This window comes from Trachemys scripta, chromosome 11, assembly GCF_013100865.1.
Source record: "Trachemys scripta elegans isolate TJP31775 chromosome 11, CAS_Tse_1.0, whole genome shotgun sequence".
Lineage (NCBI taxonomy): Eukaryota > Metazoa > Chordata > Testudines > Emydidae > Trachemys > Trachemys scripta.
Window position 1 is genome coordinate 34,926,702 of NC_048308.1, and position 23,225 is coordinate 34,949,926.

The 23,225-nt window shown below is 41.0% G+C and overlaps 1 protein-coding gene across 1 annotated transcript in view; it reads left to right on the forward strand.

Moving 5' to 3' along the window:
• The window catches only part of XIRP2 (xin actin binding repeat containing 2), a 151,217-nt gene that overhangs the window by 98,084 nt on the left and 29,908 nt on the right, over positions 1–23,225 (forward strand). The window contains exons 3-4 of the mRNA XM_034786171.1: positions 14,710–14,873; positions 19,093–19,203. Coding sequence (XP_034642062.1) covers positions 14,710–14,873; positions 19,093–19,203 — 275 coding nt within the window. The remainder of the gene's footprint in view (positions 1–14,709; positions 14,874–19,092; positions 19,204–23,225) is intronic.

Here is a 23,225-nt window from a genome sequence, read left to right on the forward strand (position 1 = left end):
CAATGGGTTTTGGCATGCAAATTTGAATATAAGATCAATAACTTTTCCAAGTATTGCTTAATACTTTTCAGAGGGCCAATGTGATTTAGTTAGGATTAAAATATCAGTGCTTAAATAGCACATGTGTAATACTTTGTGCATCATAATTATTATAACAACTTTTTGAAACATTGTTTCAACATCATTGATATCAAATTTTGAAACTAATCCCTTTTTCACTGTGGCATATCTGGGTTTATATTTTTCCTTAGTCTTTCATATTAAGTAGCCGTTTTCTTCTAACAGTTTATTTACATCATTCTAAGGTGAAGAGCTGTTCATATTAGTCAGGGCTTGCTATTTCAGTTAGATCATTGCCCCTAATCGTGCTGCATTGAGTAATAGACTCCGCAGGGGCATTCAAAAGTGACATGCACACATGCAGGTGCTTTACTACATCAAGTATTTAAAGAGCATTACCATGGCTGTCTGTGTGTAAAAATAGACATGCTGATAGTTAAGACGTATGTTCAGATATAATTTATATAGACTAGGAGGGTATTTATTAATAGTATTGTGCTGTGATTTAAGACTGAACAATCTGCAGGGAAACAGAACTTAATTGTGACTGTGTTGCTTTTCTTTTTTGTTTTTTCTTTTCCTCATGAGAGCATTCAAGTTGTACTTTGAAGTTTAATTAAATTGTAATTTGTCTTCTCCTAGACCCGAAGCAAATAATTTCTCAGCAGAATTCCAGAGTAAATAATTGCATTTTGCCCTTATAAACCTAATCCAGGAATTTATTTTTAATACTCACTTAACTCTTCCAATGCCCTCAAGATGTACTGAATGCCTTTAAACTGGGACCAAAATTTTATAAACTTGGTTGCTTACATCAATTGGAGCTGGGATGCTCAGCACCTATAAAAATCAGGTCATTTATTCAGCTGTTTAAATCTGGGCTGGGGAGCCTAACTTTAGGCATCCAGGTCAGAATGTTTAAGGCTGTATGTTTTCACATTTCTTCCAAATCAGTGGTGCCATTTAACCCATCTGCATGTAATATCTGACACTGAATTGGTTAATAAGTTATGCTATTTGCTTTCCTAATACCTCTTCACAGCCAATTAAATTAAACATAAACCAGGACGCTATACAAATACGCCTCTGAAAAAGCTAAGACTGGTCAGTAAATTAGATTGAATAACTTCCAGAAATTTGGAGGAAACAAAAATAAGTCGACAAAGAAAAATATTTCAGTACCTAGTGGGAAAACTATGGATTGGCGTTAGAGCAATGATTACTTGTGTGAATAAGAGTATGCAGCCTGAAGCAGGTCACCTGGTAATGTCAGTAACTGCACTCCACTAAATACAGTATAGGAAAAGCACTTAATTTTGTTCTTATCTTTACATTTGGAATAGAACAGTGGTACTCAAACGTTTTTTCATTTACAGACCCCTAAAAAATTTCAAATGGAGGTGTGGACCCCTAGGGATCCATGGACCACAAGTTGAAAACCACTGGAATAGAACAACCAAATATCACTGCAGGGCTTTCACAAAGTCACCTTCCTACAGGCCGTTGTTTATCCCTACAGAAATAACTGCTCCCCTCTAACCCCTCCCCCACAAAAAACCTTTTTTTTTTTTAATTTTGTTTTTCACAGCTTTTAAAAATAGAACTGTTCAGAGAAAAGGAAATAATTAAATCTTGAAATAAAAGGGGGGACTTATTTTTTAACTCTGCTAGGCACTGCTATCTGTTCGTCTTCCATGTTACTCGAGCTCTTCTTTTACAATGTCTTGTCACTGGATAGATATAATTTCAACTGAATGTTTTTGGAAGTAGCTTAAAGGACTCCTGGTGACAAGTTTTTTTTGCTAATTTTATGCAGGAACTATTGCAATTGCCTGTTGAATCAGAAGCTCAGATATGTCAAATTGCTCAAACATTAAAAAAAAATACCAAACTGCTCAAGGTGAAAATGTGACCTGCAATAAAAATAATCCTTAAAGGGGCTATTTTTGGAGACTGCTGTGCTAGTCACAGACGTGGTGGCATCGCCATGATAGGATTATGCACATGCTCAGGCTGTCTGTGAGGATTGATCTAAAATTGGTGGTTACATGTTTAAGAAGGATAAACAGCATGGGAGTCCTAGCTTTAAATACAGATGTTGTAATTGGAGATAGACCAAACTGACTCAGGAAAGTTCAGTTGCCGCCAAATGTAGGGGATCATCTTGTTTTACATGTCACTGTATTATTGAGATTGCGTTTTAAACCTATTGCACACAAAGCCAACCAGACAAACTGGGGTGGGACATAAAGTGAGAAAATAAGTTTGATTCTGGGAGTTCTAGAGCACCAGCAATTCCTATTGACTGCAGATGCACTTGTGAGTGCTCAGCCCTTGTCATCAGTAAGCCTCTAGGGCAATGTTTACTGTGCATCTGGTAGTGAGCCTCCCAGGCTGGGTAAACAGACTTGTGGGGGCAGAGCTCATGCTTAGGGCCCTACCAAATTCATGGTCATGAAAAATGCATCACACACCATGAAATCTGCTCCTGGTCCCCCTTCTCCCCACTGGTGAAGTCTGGTCCTTTTTGTGATTTTTCCCTAGTCTATACAGATTTCATGGAGGAGACCAGCGTTTCTCAAATTGCGGATCCTGACCCAAAAGGAAGTTGCAGGGGGGTCACAGTGTTGTATTAGGTGGGCTGCAGTATTGCCCCCTTTACTTCTGCGCTGCCTTCAGAGCTGGGCGGTCAGAGAGGAGCGGATGTTGGCCAGGTGCCCAGCTCTGAAGGCAGAGCTGCCGCCAGCAGCAGCACAGAAGTAAGGCTGGCAATACCATACCATGCCACCCTTACTTCTGCACTGCTACTGGTGGCGACTCTGCCTTCAGAGCCGGGCTCCCGGCCAGCAGCTGCCACTCTCCAGCTGAACTGCCTTAAAGGCAGCACTGCACAGAAGTAAAGATAGCAGTACCACAAACCCTTCCCCTCCACACACACAATAACCTTGCAACCCCTCCCACAACTCCTTTTTGGGTCAGGACCCCTACAATTACAACACTGGGAAATGTCCCATTTAAATAGCTGAAGTCATGAAATTTACGGTTTTAAAAATCCTGTGACCGTGAAATTGACCAAAATGGACTGTTAATTTGGCAGGGCCCTACTCACGCTAGTGCACTAAAAGTAACTGGTAGTCGACACTGCAGTTTGGGCTCTCAAACCCACCCTGTCACTCTAGGTGTGAAAGCTTGAGCCACAATGTCTACACAGCTATTTTTAGTGCATTAGCTCAACCCCTGTTAATACAATTCAGTGGACCTGGGTTGGGAGGCTCACTCCCAGATGCAGTGTAGATGTAGCCTAGGACATGAACCCATAGATCCTAAGTGAAGACTAGAGGATGAGGCTATTACTAATGTTTAAAAAAGCCCTTTCCAATCTATTTATGTGCCTCTTCTGTCTCTCACTACATTAGCTTTATTGGCTTATCCTGCTCATCTGACTCATAAGTTTCAGCTCATTGAATGAGTGAGTGGGTTGAATCATGTATTAAGGTGAGCTGGATTTGGCCTATAGTTGGTGCACTTCAACACACCTCTTGTGTCACTGTAGTTACCTCTGTACAGCATGTAAATTATAAAGGTTCACTTGCTTAAAGATCTCTGCTAATCAAATGTTGAGGGCCAGACTGGGAGGAAGGTAGAAGGAACCATTTGTCTACTTACACTCTCCTGTGCAGGGACCAGCTGCATCCTGGTGCCTGGCCTTATCTGAGTGCAAGGACCAATCTCTGCTAGCATCCCCTTGTGACGTTGTGCAGTCTATATGGTTTTATAAAAAACTTGATAAGTCAATATAATGTAANTCCTGAGCTGGCAGGGAAAACAGAAGCAGGGGTAGTCTTTGCACATCTGGTGGCAGCTCCCAAGGGGGTTTCTGTGATCCAACCCGTCACACCCCTGTTATAGGGTGCAAACTGGGGAGGCAGGAATGAGGTGTTGCTGCCCCCTACTAAGAGATGCAGTTGGCAGGTTCTCTCTGTGTGTTGGGAAGATCCAGGAGATGCTGTAAATCACACAGTGCCTCCCAAAGCAACTCCTATGTCATGCAGCTGCCTACCTCCCTCTCCACTGCTCCCAACCTGGGCCTTTTCACTTAGTCACATAACTGAAGGAACAGGGGCTATATTGTAGTGGGAGGCAGAGCCGATGGCAGCAACAGAAAAATGGCCTACCACAGGAGAACATACTCTTGCCAATATTCTTCAACATCTACACGAATGATCAACTGATCCATCTCAGCTCAAGAAGTTTGGTCTATTTCGATGACCCATGCATTTCTGCCCAAGCCAAGGATATCGCCCAGATCGAAGCTACACTAACATTGGTGCTGTCTGGGCTCTCAGTCTGTTACATCAAGAACCAGTTGTGCCCTAACCCAGCCGAAACACAAGTGAGTCTCTTCCATCTTCAAAATTGTGAGGCCAATAGACAACTTAACATAATTTGGAATGGAGTATCACTTGCCCACTGCTGTAATCCTGTCTGCCTCGGAGTAATGCTAGGCCATGCACTCTCCTTCAGAGCACATGTGGAGAAGACAAGAGGCAAAGGTAGCACCCAGAGCAACATGCTTAGGAAGCTTGCAAATGCAAAATGGGAAATCATCCCAGCAATGCTAAGAGCCCCCACACAAGTACTTCGAGGGCCGAATATGCATGTCTGATGTGGGAAAGTTTGGCTCATGCAAAGAAGCTGGACCCTGTGCTGAGTAACAGCTGCCACTGATTGCAGGATGTCTAAAACCAACAAACATGAACAGCCTTTATGTGCTTGCTGGAATGGCTCCACTGGATATCAGGAGAGTGGTCTCAAGCAAAGTGGAATAATTATGACTAGGGCTTCATATCTGTCACGAAGGTCACAGAAGTCACAGATTCCAGGACTTTCTGCAACCTCCGTGACTTCTGCAGGGGCCAGTGTGGTTGATCCCAGAGCCACCCAAGCAGCAGGCTCCGGGGCCAGCTTCTCAGGTGGCCCACGGGACAGCTACACCAACCACTGCTAGAGCAGCTCGGGGGAAAGCCACACCAACCACTTCTCCTGTGCAGCAGCCACCGGCTGGCTGGAGCAGCCCCTGCTCCGGCAGCCCAGGGCAGCTGGTGCCGCTGGCCACGGGCGCCCCCCCACAGCAGCAGTGCCCCAAATGACCCCCCAGCAACAACCCAGGTGGGCTTCCCCCCCCCCCTCCCCAACATTTAATTACAGGTATTTTTAATATAAGTCATGTACAGGTCACAGGCAATAAACAAAAATTCATGGCCCGTGACCTGTCCATGACTTATATTAAAAATACCTGTAACTAAATCGTAGTCTTAATTATGACAGGGTGAAGATACCACACATCTGCTACATGGCCACACAGTGGAAGTTGGCCACCTGAATTGCAGAAAACCTTCCTAACAGAACCGCTTAAAAAAATCACCAATCAGACATGCCAAACCCGCGGAAAAAATGCAGAAATTGGGCTTGTTTTTGGCTTAATTGGCTTGTGAGTAGCTTGTTGGCTAGTTTTTTGGCTTGTAGCTTGTTGCTTCTTTTTTTGATCAGCTCCCGGCAAGCAGGAGCAAAGGGGTGAGAGAGTCAGGGATGCACAGGGGGCCCACCACAGTCCCAGACTGCATGCCAGGGGGGATCTAGTCGCATAGAGTGTTGGGTTCTTAGGGATTGGCTTGTTTTGAAATTAGATTAGCTTGATTTTTGGCTTATTGTGAAAGTCGGGGTACTTATTTACCACGTGAAAGTTGGCAACTGTGTCGTCAATGGCTACATGACTGTAAATGTGATGCACATGGCTCAAAATACTTGACGAGGACATCAAAATGCACACTGACATTGCGGAATGCCTTCCCACAGGCGCAGAACAGGATTGGTCCAGCTGGAGAAGTTTAAATCCCCTCTGAACAAGAGTTGGCAGATCAAAAGTCAATATGCAGAAGTGGGGCTATTGCAACAACCCAGATACATGTGATTATGGTGAAACACAACATGGAAAATCTGTCGGTCTGCTGGCTCGTAGAGGAGCCATGAACCGAGGAAGATCTTGCCAGGGCTACAGACTGGGCCATATCATGTGCCCAACACTGGAAAAACCTATGATTGTGGTAGAAGGAACACAAGGAGGAGAATAAGAAGAAGGAACAGGAGCTATCAGGAAAACACCAAATATCGTGAGAGTTGGCAACATTGCTTCCAGCCACTGGGTTGCCTGAGACACAATTGTAGTGCATTATAACTGTCATCAGAATTACAAATTTACTAAGTGCTTAGCAATAGTAGCTGATGGCTGTAGTAATCTCTGCTGTTAAGCTCACTGGCTGAGAACACATTGTTGAACAAGCCACCAGCTCACAAATATGTCTAGTGGCCTCAACTTAGAGTCAGCTTCAGTGCTCAGAGAAGGCTTTGAACAATCACTCATCACCTCTGCCATCTATTCGCCATCTGTATAACAGAGAAGAGCACTCTCTTACCTCAGAAGAGTTGTGAGGATTTAACTTATTAAATAAAGAGGCTGAGGCTGGTGGCTGAAGATGTAGTAGCATAATATGAGCCAATTCCACTTCTGGAGTCCAGTGGATAATCAACAGTCCCACTAGGAAGCTGTGAACCGCAAAGTAGAATCAGAGGAGATGTTCCACGAAGCTCCACTGGCAAGGATTTTACTTTATTTTGAGGCCTACAAAGCTCAAGTTGTATGGTTTGTCTCCAGGCAGAAAACACTATTTACAGTTGGGAAAATTTGGTTTTCATCCACAAATACTGCTTTTCAGTGCTCTGCAGTAATGGAACCATTTCTGGCAGAAAGCAGAACTGGCCAAAAGCCCAAAATGTGCTTGTTTTGCTTTTCATGCAAACAGTTTTGCAGTTTTAATTTTCACCTGCTCATGTGGTGTCTTTCTGAGGCTTTTGGCAATGCACTTGATTGCATTGTGGGAGGCTCACAGGTTCAAAGCTTGTCTTCTATTTTTATTCTGTCATGGGAGTTTTATTCCCAATCTTTCTGACTACTGCTGTTATAATTACTTGAGTCACGTCTTTGAAACTTGGTTTCCCCTATTTTTAAATATGCTAAATACAAACACAGAAACAAGTGTCATGTATGCATTGATATGTAAATGGGCACAATAATATGCTCTAATTCCAACAGTAGTCAGAATAAATGTTCAAAGGTCATCACATTTGCACTCCCACATATGTGCTGTTTGTACACTGTAAACATGTTGGGCTGGAATGTAAGGATGACCTGGCTGCAGGTTTCTTGGTCTTTCAGTATCTGATAATACTGCTCTATCTACAGCACATGTGTTTTTGCTGTTCTCCCAGGAGGCAGTCGGGGCACCCTTATGAGGTCAGAGTCTAGGTACCTCTTTTCAACTCTGCCCCACTAACTGGAACTCGTTTTACCAAAGTTGCATGATAAGATTTGAAAATCTGAATGTAGAAGTCTCTCCTCTATTTGCACATCACAGGAGGAGATGGAAAATGTGATTATGAGTGTACATACATGTACGGAGATGGTGGAAGGTTGGTCCAGTGATTAGGGCATTTGCCTGGGACTTGGGAGACATGGGTTGAGTTCACTGATCTGCCACAAGCTGCTGTGTGACTGTAGGCAAGTCACTCAAGGTATGTCTATATGCATTTACTTGGTATGATTACAGCTCACATAGAAATACCCAAGCTAGCTTTAATCTAGCTAGCTCAGATACTAGAGCAGTGAAGCCATGGTAGCATGAGCTTCAACATGGACTAACAACCTGTGTAATTACCCCTGGTTTGGGGCTGACTTGTACAGCTTGTGATACCACAGCTTCATTGCTCCGGTAGTTAGCTTGCTAGATTAAAGCTAGCCTGGGTATATCTGCATGACCTGTAATCACACCCCATCTCTGTGCCTCAATTCCTCAGCTGTAGAAATGGGGATAATAGTACTTCCCTACCTGTGTTATGAGGATAAATACATTAAGAAATTGTCAGCTGCTCATATAATATGGTAAAGGGAGCCATATAAGTACCCTAAGCTACAGTCATTTCATGGACTGTGTCATTCATTCCGACAGTTCTGAGATAAATAGAAATGAATAGGCAGCTTTGCTTAAAAATTGATGGAACAATATATCACCTAATTTCAGCCATCCCAAAGTACATGGAAAGTTCTTATGTATTGTTATTTGTACTTCCAGAGATTTATGCAAGGTTGTCTTCTCCCTTAAGCCCTTAGAAGGCGAAATAGCTGAGAAAATGTTCTGATACAGCAAAGTTGAGCGGCAAAGCATGCTCACAATGAGTAAGACAGGATGTGAGCAGTGTAAGAGTATATGACTGGACTAGTAAGCTTTAATAGCTAGCAGAATGCACACTGCCCCTTCTTTTCTCTCTCTCCCACCTTGTATTGCATTTTATGGTATTAGGTTCTGATACCTTTTGGACTGGATTAATCCTGGGTTGAATACTTCAATCTGTCCCCTCTCTATTTGTAATGTGAGTGCTTCAACCAATATAAATCCTTGCCCTGTAGTTCCTCTGTCTGATTATGTTACTCTTGCAGGGTTAATTTATGAGAGTGAAAGAAAAGGAGGAAATTATAACGCCAGCTTTAAAAAAAACTAGATCAACCCTAGATAAAGTTGGCTGTTTATTACAGGAGAGAATAATCTGTGTATTCTGCTCCTAATTTCAATTTATTGTTATGATTATCACTTCTCTTAGCTATGTAAGGGTGCAGTATGTTTCAGAGGAAGAGGTATTTTGGTCAAACTAGTGGTGATAAGGAGGAGAAGTACTAAAATAATTTTTAGCACCTGCTTGACTTACCAGCATCGCACTCAACATACTCAGTTTCTTTTGGTGAAGATTATAAGCATATTGGTTATACATTGATGATGAAGACGCTAAACATTTACAGTACCACCTTTTCACATCCTTGAGATATAGTAACCGAAACCCTAAACAAGTCCATTACAGTTCAAATCAATGAAAAGGAAGCTTTGTACCATTTCAGACCGCATATTGTTATGGGAATCTGTTCTAAAGGCTTTTATGCCACTGTAATCTTTTCTGAGGTAATTTATGTGTATGTTTACTTTTCTCTCAGGGACAAACTTTTCTTGTACTCTACTAAAGTTTTCTAAGTAAATTCTGCAGAGACCCGTAAAAGGGAAAGACATTTGGTCAAGTCAATCACCTCGCCATCTTTGAGAAGTTCAAAAGAAATACAAGGGAATTTTAAAAACACAACTTCTTGTCTCTGGCCACTGAGCATCACTTTGGACCCAAATTTATCTCACCTGAAACCTGTTTCTGTAACCTCAGACAATGCATTTCTTAAAGTAAGGCAGGTTTGATGTACATATACCCTCTCGTACATTATCCAGGGAAAAGGAGATGTGGAGGGATTCAGGGATGCTCTGATATTATGTGCAGTACAAGTATCGGGATTAATAGCTACATTCCAGTGACTTTTACTAAATATATATATTTATATTTATATTCTTGGACCCTTACAATTCCCCCTTTCCTGAAGGAATGGAGTGCCCTATTTACAGGGACTCAACATTATTCAATCAAATTTTCCAGTGCAGTGCAGAAAAACCCTAGCAGAACAAGTGAAATGTCCAGGCACTGAGATTGTATTAGATCTGAACTGTTAAATATAGGTGCTCACATCATATTTTCTTCATCTTTATCTACAAGAAGGAAAACTATCATGAAGATGCATTTTTAAGGCATCTTGTCAGGTATATGCAATTCCTTTAATGAACTGATGGGAACAGGAAAAACATCAACAAAAGTATTTTTGGTGCTAATACACTTATGCTGCTTTTTCCGAGATGCTCCAAACTCCTGCTTCCATGCTCTCTGTTACTGAGTTACATATATGCAGGCAATGGAGCAAGGAACATGCATTTGCTTCATATGCCAACTCAAGTGAAATATTTTGGGGCTAAATCCCACCCCCAGCATATCCCTATGGACGACTTATGAATCCCTGAGCATAGGTGGGAGGTAGTTAACATGAGCTACCACATTCAGAGCGGTATCCACACAGAATGATAACCAATGCAAGGCCAGACTTCATGAAAATTACACAAATTGCTCAACGTCCCATTTTTAAATTTCTGACATAAAATTGGTGTTCATGTAACTCAGGTATTCAGTGAAGGTTAGATGGACAATCTGGAAGGAAGATGTAAAACATGTAGAAGTAGAACAAATGAGGAAGATTACTAGGTCCTGTATTTTGAAAAAGACAGATGCTTTCACTTGAGTGATAGCGGACAACCCATGCAGAAACTGAGACAGTCAGCATTATGTGAGCAATTAACTCATACTACAACCATATTGTTATGGTTAACACATGACAATATACTACTTTTGTCATATATTAGATTAATGTTTGTACAGCGCTTTGAAATTGTAAAGTGCTATATATGTGGTAAGTATTACTTTTTCTTGCCTGTTGTGTATTCATGTCTGCTTTATTTGCAGGAGTACAAATTCAAACACTAGCGCTATACAGAATAATTGGTTTTGCTTAAGAACATATGGCCCAATTCTTAAGTTATTATTAAGGTAAAACTTCCACTGACTTCAATGGGAATTTTGCCTGAGTCAGAACAGAGTAAGGATTTCAGGATTCAGCCCATGGTCTTTAACATTATCTGTCTTGTCAGTTCCTAGGAGTGAATGTTGTAGGAATAGTGTCAAAACTTTCTAAGTGAAGGGTCTTTTTAAGACTCTACCCCTAAAGAGGTCCCATCAGGCCCTGGCTTTTCTGGTCTTCAGGGTACAATATAAGGTATATTTATTTTGTTTAAGTTTTTGGTTTAACTTTCATGGCCCTGGATTACACATTCCAGTTTCAGGTGCATTCCTTGCCACAGTAGGAGCAGTAGTTTTTAGGTTACCTTTGAGAATGGCTTTCTGTATTTGTATGCATTTTAAAAATATAATTGTGACCATGCCTAGCTGCCAGTGAGATAACATAGGGCTTAAATAATCATAATAAAATAACCATGTCCAGCAGATGTTCTTGCTTTTGTGGACTGAAACAATGCTTTAATTTTAGAAGGAAGGCCCTTTGTGTAAATGTGTATGTCAGGTGTGTTTCTTCTACTATATTCTGATAAATACTAAAAAGACTAGCAGAAAGGAATCCCTCTCTCCTTAATAACTGAAGAAGTGTGTCGGTAACTTTCAATTAATAAAAGGAAATCCCAGAAAATGTAATTGAATAGGAAATGTCCTTATGGGCCATTTACACAGACTCTTGCTCTGATAGGTATAGAAAAGTCTCCCCAGGCTGGTGTGTTTCTCCAAGAGTTCACTCAGAAGGAGGACATGTTTCCTATTGTGTGCCATACAGAATAAGCTATTTACATATACACATTTCTTCTCTATATAACATAAAATTGCTTCTCCTTCAGCAATTAAGGGAATAGATTGCATTCATACACCTTTGGAAAAACCAAGGACAAATCCTTTGTTACAAGGGAGACTTCTTGTCCGGCTCAAAACTGCAGATTAATTGCATTTCAAGGACTAGGTTCTTTCTTTAGAATCATATGCCCTAACGTTATTTTCATCTTTTGCAGAATATGAAAATGTGAAATATTTTCCTTTACAGTGAGCATCTCCAAAGCAACTATATATGTCACAGGGCTTGTTTGTTTAGGGTTCTGCCCTACTACTAGGTAAATGGGATGACAAATAGGGAAATCACCATGACTATATAGCACTAATTTGTGGATTATCTCCGTGATTGGCACTTGGGTTTTAGTGTTCCAATATCATTTAGAAAAAACAAAACCATTATTATATTCAGACAGTAAAAAAATCCCATAAACAGCACATCAAATGATTTTATTAAATGAAAATAATTGCAGAAAGTGAAATGAGAGTATTAAGTGGCAAAGCAAAGCTTCCTACAAGTCCTTTATCCTCTTGTCTCGCTTTAGAAAGTATCGTACATGCTCCATGTTCATATACAAAGGTCTTCTCCTTCCCAGATTTTCCTTGAACTGCACCTTCATCCAGATAAAAGTAAACAAAGCCATATGCGTGCTATCTCTCTCTCTCTCTCTCTCTCTCTCCTGTAAGCCCATTTCTGCAGCTCTTTTGCTGCTGCTGTGGCTAGATTTCCTAAATTTCATTATGAGTGCAAATCTCACTTCAATTAATCATATTATCTGTCTCTGACTTGACATTCAGTACCTGAGCTGCATTGTAAAAGCAAAACTTTGTTCCACAGCAACTTTCAGTTTTATTTGCCATTTACAGGAATATTCTACCTTCATTAAGGTATTGTGTCATAACCAAATCTAGATACTATGTCTAGTTTTCAAATGGTGTTTTTATATTTAAAAACAAAAAGAAAAATTAAGTAGATTTATTTTTTTGGAAAAAATTGACTTGACTCACTAAGCTCCTTTAACCATTTATTTCACCTAAATTTAGGTTGGATATTTCACAAGCTTAGAGGCTACTCTTCTTCAATATTTTTGCTTAAAAATTATCTTAAAAAATTCAAGGGCAAATTCTGCCCTAATATTCACACATGCAATTCCCACTAATTTATGGTAATGTATCTGATACCAAATTTGACCCTCATGGGGTTTTGAAATTTCAGAACATGAGCAGAAATCTGCATGGACTAATTTAACTATAGTTTTTAAACTAGTTACAATTTTGGATTTTGATGTGCTGGCTTGCACAAAGGCACTGCCATTTGCAGCTAGCATGTTAAAAAGCCTATTTATTATTAAAACGAGTCTCTTACTATTAATTTGTACAGACTCTCAAAAAGCAGTTTTTGTGTAATGGAAATGTGGAATTAGAAATAATAAAAGAGATAGATGTACTGGTACTTGCTCTTGAATTAAATTAATTGTTCTCTACATTTCACCTGCCAATATGACATGACAGTTTCTAGGGTAGGATTGCAATGATTTTACACTGAGAAAAATATGACTACTTTACAAGTGCCAGAGAAATGAAACATGAACCATTCGGCTTATTTTATGCAGTCAGGTTGCAGTATGTTCACAGAAGCAATAGCAAAGCAGCACTATGTGCTATCAAGCAGTATTCTCTACATCCTGGAATTTTGCTTTGAACATGAGATCTTCCCTGGTGATATACTACAGGAAGAAATGATTGTCAGTAAGATACTGCAGGCACAAATTCCTGATAAAGTTGAAGAAAAGCTGTAAAACCTTTGTCTATATCCAACCATTTTAAATACTAAGAGACGCATACTGAATAGACAGAAAGTAGAAACTTCCAACAGGCACAGGCCCTTATTGTTTTTAGCTTTTAGTTTTGATCAATGTCGTTCTATCACACAAATGACTCACTGCTCACTTATCTACAGTGTAATCCACACTGGCCTTGTCTTCACTACTAAAAAAGGAGCACTCTTTATCTTAGGGTAACTAACAAGTGTGAGCTACCCCAAGGTAAAAGTGCAGTGAAGACAAAGGCACTTTAGTTTTACTGCAAGGGAAACTAGGTGAGGTGTACATACAGTGCTGACTTTGCCTAGTTTACCTCATGATAAAATGAAAGTGCCTTGTCTTTACTGTGTTTTTACCTCGGGATAGCTCAGACACATTAGTTACCCCTAAGGTAAAGAATGCACCTTTTTTAACCAGCAAAGATGAGGCCACTGATGACATCATCTTGAAGAACCAGTTACTGTAGGGTGTTCTAATATATGAAGATATCAAAGTAACTTTTTTGGTCAGCTGCAAAATTATTAAGGTGAAAATTTCAAAATAAGCTGTCTTCTACTGAAGGGAATACATCTTCTTCAGCTAATGTAGAGATTTAGATAATATGGATGAAATATCAAGTGAAGATCTTGAAAGAGCTAATAAATAGGCTATGATGAGACAATTCACATTTTTAATGGAAAGGTGTCAACTTTGTGGGTGCAATGTAAACTGAGGAAGTCACAGCAATTTAGGTGTTGCATTTGATACGCAGTTTTTCAGAGTAAAGTAATAGTCTAAGTGAAAACCTCTGCAATGCTCAGCTGCTGTACACTCACTTGCGTTTGTATTCATTATGAGTGAGGTCAAAGTAGTTAATCATCAGTGAGGTTTCTCTAGTGCAGACAAAACAATTAATAGTAAATGAATAAACTGGAGACAAATTCTGCTCTGAGTTACTCCCTTGCAACCCAATTGATTAAAATAGAATTTGCCCCATTATAACTTATGTATTGCGTTATAGTGGTTTTGCTTATAGTGTAAAAGGATATATATTCAAGTTTTCTGGTGACCACATATTTTTGCTAGGTTATCAAGAAAAATGTTTTTTTGTTGAAAAGTCTTTATTTTAGTAGAGTTTTTAAAAAAGTGATATTTATTTCAATAAGAAACATCATTGTTTCCATTGAAATGCCTGTTGACTTCACTGGGAGAAGGCTTGGGCATTTGGACCTGATTCAGAGTCGTAATTTACTATCTGCAGTTCATACTTCATAAGTTAGAATTGATGTAATATTGCCATAGATATTGGATAACATTGTTAACTCTTGCAATCTGTTTTTGAAGACAGTTTTTCTTTTCTTTCAGCCTTAAAAAGCAGGTATTTAATAATAAAAATAAACCTCCTAATATGAAATATTATGTTTGCTTTTAGCTATTGCTGGCTGTCACAAGCCTGTAAGTGGATTTTCAGAAGAAAACACAAACTGGAGTGATAGTGTGCCATTGGATTTCCAAGATTCTGTCTCATTGAAGGAAAGAATGGCTATGTATCAAGCAGCTGTGTCCAAAGTAGAGCGCAGCAGCTCCTGTGCTAATGTAAGATATTGCCTTCTATTTAACATCACAATTATCTTCATAATTGTCTTCATAATTTGCTATTTCTGTTTTCACAGGGCCATATTCTGCTCGCTTATTCACAAAAGCAGTCGCACTATTTTGCCCACATTATCTTTATGTAGAACAAAATTAAAAACCTGAATTACGAACACCTACACAGCAAAGTTACCAATTCATTTCAGTCTCTTATGAATAAGAGTTTGCATACCACTGATGTTTTGGAAGGCTCATTTTAATTCACTGGTTGTACAGTTTTTCTTTTTGCTCTTGTATGCACTAAATCTATTAGGAATATTTAAATCAACATAGAAAGGAGAGATTAGCAACATAGCCACTCTGCTAAACCAATTATGATTTTGGAAGAATACAGGTTTCTGTACTATTATCAATTTTTATAGTCAGCAAGTAATAAAATTGTATTCAAAATAATGCTTAACTCTGGCTGCTCAAACTATGGAATTTGAAATTACTGCAGTGTTAAACTGGACAATGCTACAGAATCATAAAAAGTAGGACTGGGAGAGACTTTGAGACGTCATCTAGTCCAGCCCCTTGCGCTGAGGCAGGACCAAGTATACCTAGCCTGTCCTTGAACAGGAGAACTAGTGCATACACACACTTCAATTTATATATATTTATAAAATGTAGTAAAATGCTGGACAGCAGAAAGAGAAACAACAGAGAATTGAAACGTGAGGCTGGTGGGAGCTCAGGTATACAATGTTTGGTTCAGTGGCCTGTTCCTTTATCATTAATACCTCAGAAACCTTGCAGAAGGGCACAGACAGAAAGATGATCAAAAAACTACTTAATAGAAGTGAATTGTGATACTTTGGACTTGAGATGCTAAATATTGCACTCTATTTACATGATCCTTAAAAATATCTGGAAGGAATTAACAGCTCTGAGTATTTTTTTTAAGTTTCCTAAATGATTTTCTCCTAGTAAAAACCAGAGAAAATGGCAAACTACTTTTTACCATTTTTATCTTGCCAGGCTTCCTGAGAAGTTCACTTGAACACTTTACAGAGGTCTCACTGATGTAACAACCAGATCCAGAAGAGTATGCTAACATTAAAAGAGTTGATAGGACACAAATATTTGTGGTTTATACAAGGCTCATGGAGTCCTAGAACAAATGCTTGTGGAGTGTCTAGATGAGTATTGAAAAAGGTGTGAGTTAACTCAAGTTAATTGGCAGTTATGTAAACCAAATTACAGGGGTGTCACAAACTAGTCTAGACATAAATTTGTCCTATGTTCTGCTGACCTGTCATATCGCAGCACTAATCTGTATATACAATGTCACACAATTATCTCAGCACCTTGTGAAATTGAGGGAGAACTTTGGATGAGTGAATCCCATTGCTACAAAATAAGGCATACACTTATAATGGTGGGAAAATTAATCATTGGAATAATTTATGAAGGATTATGGTGGGTTCTCCATCACTGACAATTTTTAAATCAAGCTTGGATGTTTGTTCTAAAAGATCTGCTCTAGGAATTATTTTGGGGAATTCCTATGGCCTATGTTATACAGGAGGTCAGACTAGAGCAGGGGTCGGCAACCTACGGCACGCGTGCCAAAGTTGGCACGCAAGCTGATTTTTCCTGGCACGCAGCGTGGGCTGAGCCACTCAGCCCCGCCGCCACTCTGGAGTTCCCGCTGCCAGCTGCCGGATCCTGCGGACCCTGCCGCGGGTCCAACTCAGCACCTGCTGCTGGCCTGGGGGGAAGGAACCCCAGGCTGGCAGCGGGCTCAGACCCCGGCTGGCAGGAGCCGCCGGTGAAAATCCCAGAGCCACGGCGGGCTGAGCTGCTCAGCCCGCCCCACTCTGGAGTTCCCGCTGCCGGCTTCTGCCAGCTGGGGTCGCGCCACAGGTCCAACTCAGCACCGGCTGCTGTCCTGGGGTTCCTTCCCCCAGGCTAGCAGCGGGCTGAGATCCCAGCTGGCAGGAGCCTGCAGCCGAAACCCCAGAGCGGGGGTCGGGCTGAGCCGCTCAGCCCGCCCCGCTCCGGAATTCCCGCTTCTGGCTCCTGCCAGCCGGGGTCCCCGCGGGTCCAACTCAGCACCCGCTGCTGGCTTGGGGGGGGAGGAACCCCAGGCTGGCAGCGGGCTGAGACCCCGCTGGCAGCAGCCTGCAGCCAAAACCCCAGAGCGGGGGTCGGGCTGAGCCGCTCAGCCCGCCGCGGCTCTGGGGTTTTCACCGGTGGCTCCTGCTGAGGTCGGGCTGAGCCGCTCATCCCGTCCCGCTCTGGAGTTCCCACTGCCGGCTCCTGCCAGCCGGGTCCCCGCTGGTCCAACTCAGCACCTGCTGCTGGCCTGGGTGAAGGAACCTCAGGTTCCTTCCTGAGACCTCAGCTGGCAGGAGCTGGGGGCAGAAACCCCAGAGTGGCGGCAGGCCGAGCCAGTCGCTGATCTGGGGTTCTGGCTGCTGGCCCCTCGCCAGCAGGGGTCTCTACCGCGCAGCTCCACTCACCTTGCTTCCGGTTGGAGGCTGTCTTGCAGACAGGGTCCAGGCCTCCAGCCCTGCTCAGGCCTACCAGCCACCTACTCCACTCACCTCAGCTGCCAATCTTGGTTTCCAGCCCTTGCTCATCCTGCTTTCGGGCCTGGAGTCCTAGCAGGCCACCCTTTACATATAACAGTAGTTTGGTTATATATTATAGACTTATAGAGAGACCTTTTAAAAAGTGTTAAAATGTATTACCGGCACGCGAAGCCTCAAATTAGAGCAAATAAATAAAGATTCGGCACACCACTTCTGAAAGGTTGCCGACCCCTGGACTAGAGGATCACAGTCAGTGGTCCCCAACCTTTTTGTGGCCAGTAGCACATTCATGTTTTCAGAAGAGTGTGGCGGGCGCCAACAATTTTTCAAGGCTTATTTTGTATTTGTACATTAAATAATACGAAAAACATCATATTTAATATAACATAATTTATGAATCCATAAGATTAAAAAGGTAATTTTACATGTAAAAGGTATTAATTAAATTATTTGGCAATTACTCTTTCACCTTACCATGTGAATTTGCTCTTTTTTATCTACCTGTAAGAAAAATTAAGGAGTTTTTACAATATAAATATCATAAACATTCGGTCCATTCTGCAGAGGCGGAGCGTTTTTTGTTTTGTTTTGGTTAGGCTTGACCCGTATTTGGAACCCTTGGCTTACATTCCCCTGGACAGCTGGAAAAACCTGGATGGTAATTGGTCATCATCTTATCGGTCAGAGTGAGTGAGGAGGTGTAACCCATTGTCTGCACTGTTCCAGGGCAAGCCAAAGTGTTTGTTTTTTAATAAGTAGCCCTCTAGTTCTATCAGCATCTCAATTTATAACTGCTCCGTTCTCCAAGTTTATCACCTCCTGCAGGTTTGAGCCTGTCTGTGTTGATGCCGGAGTAGTCCTTGCAAATACAAACAGTATTATACATTGCTGGATACACATGACTAATCCTTAGCATTATGCAGGGGCCTTTGGTACCTTGGATATTAGTTTTGGAAGAGAGGATTTATAGATATAACAGGATCTATTGCTTGTCTCTCAGCACCTCTTCTACACCACCAGTTAATGGTGTTGAAGAAGCTCTGGATAAGGGAATTCCATAGACTGTCTATTATTTGTGTGTTTTTATTCTCTATAAATCAATGAGATAGTAATTCCACAGGGACTCAGTGATGTTTTAACAACTGGTCTTAAATGTTTATATGTTTAGTATTTTTGACAGCCTTATTTTGGGTTTGTTTTATTATGAAATATACTATATATATATATATATATATGGTAATTGGTCATGTATGGTTTATTATATATATATAATTATTATTATTAATTATGATGATGACATATACTCATATTCATGGGTTCTGTGTGCTAGCTACAGTTGCAATATGTTCTAACAATAGTGAGATATCAGATATCAAAATGTATCTTACAGAGAAGCAAGAAAAAAATTCAAAATTTTGTATGAACTAGTTAAATATAGAATCTACCATACAATGAGGTAGCAGAGCTTGTAGAATATGCTGGTGGAAGTTATCACTAAGTGGCTACACAAATTTTGGAAATCAATGGTTATTTAAGTGGTAAATACACAAATTATTTCTATTCCCTAATGAAAAAAATTATTTCCATGAACATCTGTTCTTACTGTATCAGGTAAATAACACCTATTTTATCTATTACACTAGGCTATAGAGGAATCAGAGACCTGTACAGTACCTGGTGGCTTAGCAAGTGTGAAGAAACAATTTGAGAAATGGGAAACTGGTCAACACCAGTACGAGCACAAATCTGTACAGGTAATAATAGTAGTATAAGAGTTATGACCTACTAGATAACTTGGAGGGGAAATACTGTTACTTGGCATGCTGAATGTGCTGATTAATTTCATGATCACTGACAGACATTGTTTTTGTAATGTACGTAGAGAGTGTAATTTTCTCTTTGATATTTGCTACTGTAATTATATACTCTTTAGGTAGATAAACTTTCAATGTGGAAAAGAGATCTAGACTTATAGCTGATCTACAAGAAAATAGATAAGAATTGTAAGAACCTTGTCTTTGTGGTTGTAATTCATTATAAAAGTATCTGCTATTACTTGGCATATATTGTACTTGAAGCGTTGTTAAGCCATTTCACTTGAGAAGGAGTTTGCTGTTTCCTTCGTGTTTAAATTTAATCAGCTTCTCTAAACAGATCAAAAATTGCATGGAAGAACCCAGATGCTACATAAAACCACATTCCAAGTGTTTTAGATAAAGGGTTTTTGCATTTTATTACTTCATTATCATATATCATGAAAAATGGTTGCTGAAGATAATGATTTTGGAATATATGAAGGCTTAGTGCAATTAATTTTATTACACATCTATACTGTGCACTCTGAAAAATAGCAATGGATAGTGAACAGCAGCATTAACTGAGTTTGTTTGAGAGATATTTAAATAATGTAAGTGTAAAACTTTGTACCACAAGATAAAGCTACAGTTTGAATGTACTCATACTTAGGGTGTTAAATTAGGGCAACTTTACAAAAGGCCACTGTTTATCATTTTATTACTCATGAACGTTAGAACCCACAGCATTTACACATGGTAAGCCAAATTCTACCTTGAGGGTATGCTTGTGCAGTTCCCATTGAAGTCAACGGGAAACTTGTGTATTCAAAGGCAGAATCTGAAGATTAAATAAATGAAATATAAGTAAGAGTAAATGGTGGATTATGTCTAAGGCTGGAGGTACATTTCAGTGGAAATCATGGATTTGCAAATGCAGAAATATGAAAAGGCATTTACATTTTTTATGGGGAGAATGTGGTAAAATAAAGAATTTATTATCTCCGATGTCTTTAAATTGAAATTGTGATTCTTTAAAAAATAATTAAAATATCTTATGGGACACTATGATTATCTAGGTGTCTACTGAAGCTTTTCTTATTTGTAGTCTTCTTGTATGGCCTATTTAATGCTTTAAAATGCATTTGAATGTGTTTGCATAAGGTTTAGGGAGAACTGTTACTTTTTCTTTTCTTTGTGTTTCTGTGATGTCTGAGGGTGGCATCCTATGAAATAGGCTGTTGTTGCTGGGACATATGTGAACCTGTCACCAACAACTAGACCTACCTAGATAACTCACCCATTCTCTCCCTCTCACAGTGTCACATTTACTCTTCCTTCCCACACAGACACTCTTATTCACGCACCCGGGATGGCTTTACATGGCAGACCGCAGTTTTATTAATTATTCCTTGGGGAGGAGCACTACACTGCCTGCCCTCTGCTCTCACATGCCAGGCATTTGACTGGTTCCAGTCCAGGTTACAGAGATTTAACCACAAACCAAACAGTAATTTGGGATAGGGCCTCCCTGAGCTACCCCACAGCCTCAGCTCAGTTGTGAAACCTCTTCCCTTCCCTGAGTAAGTGGGGATGGAGTAAAAAAGGCCACAAAGCTGGGATGGCAGGAGAACCTCAGTCCACAAAGACTTCAGGCTCCTCCTGCCATAAGCACATTTATTTGGGCATAAGCTTTCATGGGCTAGAACCCACTTCATCAGATGTATGGAGTGGAAAATACAGGAGCAGGTATAAATACATGAAAAGATGGGAGTTGCCTTACCAAGTGTGAGGTCAGTCTCTAAGGTGCCACAAGGACTCCTTGTTGTTGTTGTTTTTTTGAATGTGCAGTTACCTTCCAATGACTAATCATTAGACCACTTTCCAAACTTAATACTGCTGTTGAAAAACACCGATTGAAAAGCAACAGGGAGGAGGAATGCAAAGAGATACACTTCTTAACCTTTAGGAAAGCACCAAATCCATTTTATTATAGGGGAGCTAGTATTTACCCCTATATTTCAATTGCTTAACACTCCCGATTACAGATTCTTGCAACTTTTTTTAGGTGCTCCAGCATTTCTAATATTTGCAGCAGGGCTTTTCAAGTCATCAAAGAGAAATCCATAAGATCATAGACATGCCTTTTCTTTGTCCCATGACATTCTCTCTAGGTTTTGCTGAGTTACAAAATTCGTAAATTGTTATTTCCCATCTCTTACTTGTGTTCCTCAGGTAAATTTTGGCAGCTTGCCAAAATAATAACTGAACATAAACATTCTAAAAGGCTGCATCCACATCACCACCAAAGCAGCAGCAGCAGCGCACAATGCAGCTGCAACCCTGGAAACAGACAGCCTCCCAGACCCAGCAAAATAACTCGAGTAGTCCACACACTCACTCGCTCCCTGTCCCTGAGTATCAGTCTTATGCTGATAACCAATGTAGTTAGCTCAAGCACTACTGCACTGCTGAAGAGTCAGGGCTCAAACCGCATTGATGATGCATGATTATAGAAATGGAAATCATACGTATGGAAGGAATTTCAGCCAAACCTGATTGGGGGTGAGGGGAGAGTTACAGTTACCCATGATAGAATTTGTTTGTACCTTTTTCCATTAAAATAAAATAAAAAAATCTAGGACATTACATTAAGAAAATGTTAAAATAATGTTAAGGTTGGAAGGTCAAGCACTCAAAAGTTAGGAAATGCCAGCTCTACAATTGCCTGTGAAATCTTAATTCAGCCCTCTTGTGTGTAAATATTATGATACAGCCTTTATTTATACAATCAGATACTATTTTTTCCCCACAGAACCCCTGTCTCATGGGAACTGTAGCTGCTCTCAGCATCTCTAGCAGTGGTCTGGAGAAATGAACACTGGGTTGGGAGTCAGGTATTCCTGAATTCTAATCCAGCTTTGTCACTTTTTTACTGTGTGGCCTCAGGCAAGTCTTTTTGTTTCAGTTTCCCCATCTGTAAAATTAGAAATAATAAATCTCTCATCTTTCAGTAAAAGATAAATTAATCAATTTTGAGGCATGGGGATATTATAGTGAGGATCGCCCTGGAAAACACTATGAGGACATGAATAATTCTGCATTCATTGCACAGTACTCAGTAACTGAGGCAGGGGTCACTAGCTGAATGAAGATAAAAATATTGAACGTCTGCCTCATTCCCTAAGCACTGCCCATCCTCTCCACTGAATGAGGCAGGGTCCTATGGCAAAAATAGTATGTGATCATGTAACTGAATTGTGATTAAAATTTCCAAATTATCTGACTTCAGAACCTGAATCCCACTGACTTTCAGTGAGATTTAGGCTCCTAAATTTACTTATCTAATGCTCATGCATAAGGGGGTAGAATTAAGTATGCATAGGCAGTCTGTATCAGGGGTGGGCAAACTTTTTGGCCTGAGGGCCACATTGGGGTATGGAAATTGTATGGCGTGCCATGAAAGCTCACGAAATTGGGGGGTAGGGATGCGGGGGGGGTGAGGGCTCCGGCTGGGGGTGCGGGCTCCGGGGTGGGGCCAGAAATGAGGAGTTCAGGGTGTGACAGGGGATTTGGGGTTCGGATGAGGGGGTGTGAGGGCTCTGGGCTGCAGGAGGGTGCTCTGGGCTGGGACTGAGGGGTTCAGAGAGCGGGAGGGGGATCAGGGCTGGGACAGAGGGTTGGGGTACAGGGGCAGAGGGGAGGGCTCTGGTTGGGGGTGCGGGCACTGGGGTGTGGCTAGGGATGAGAGGCTTGGGGTACAAGAGGGGGCTCTGGGCTGGGATCGAGGGGTTCAGAGGGTGGGAGGGGGATCAGGGCTGTGGCAGGGGATTGGGGCACAAGGGCGTTCAGGGTGCAGGCTCCAGGCGGCGCCTATCACAAGCAGCTCCAGGAAGCATGTCCCCCCTCTGTCTCCGAGGCACGGCCAGGCGGCTCTGTGCACTGCCCCGTCTGCAGGCGCCACCCCTGCAGCTCCCATTGGC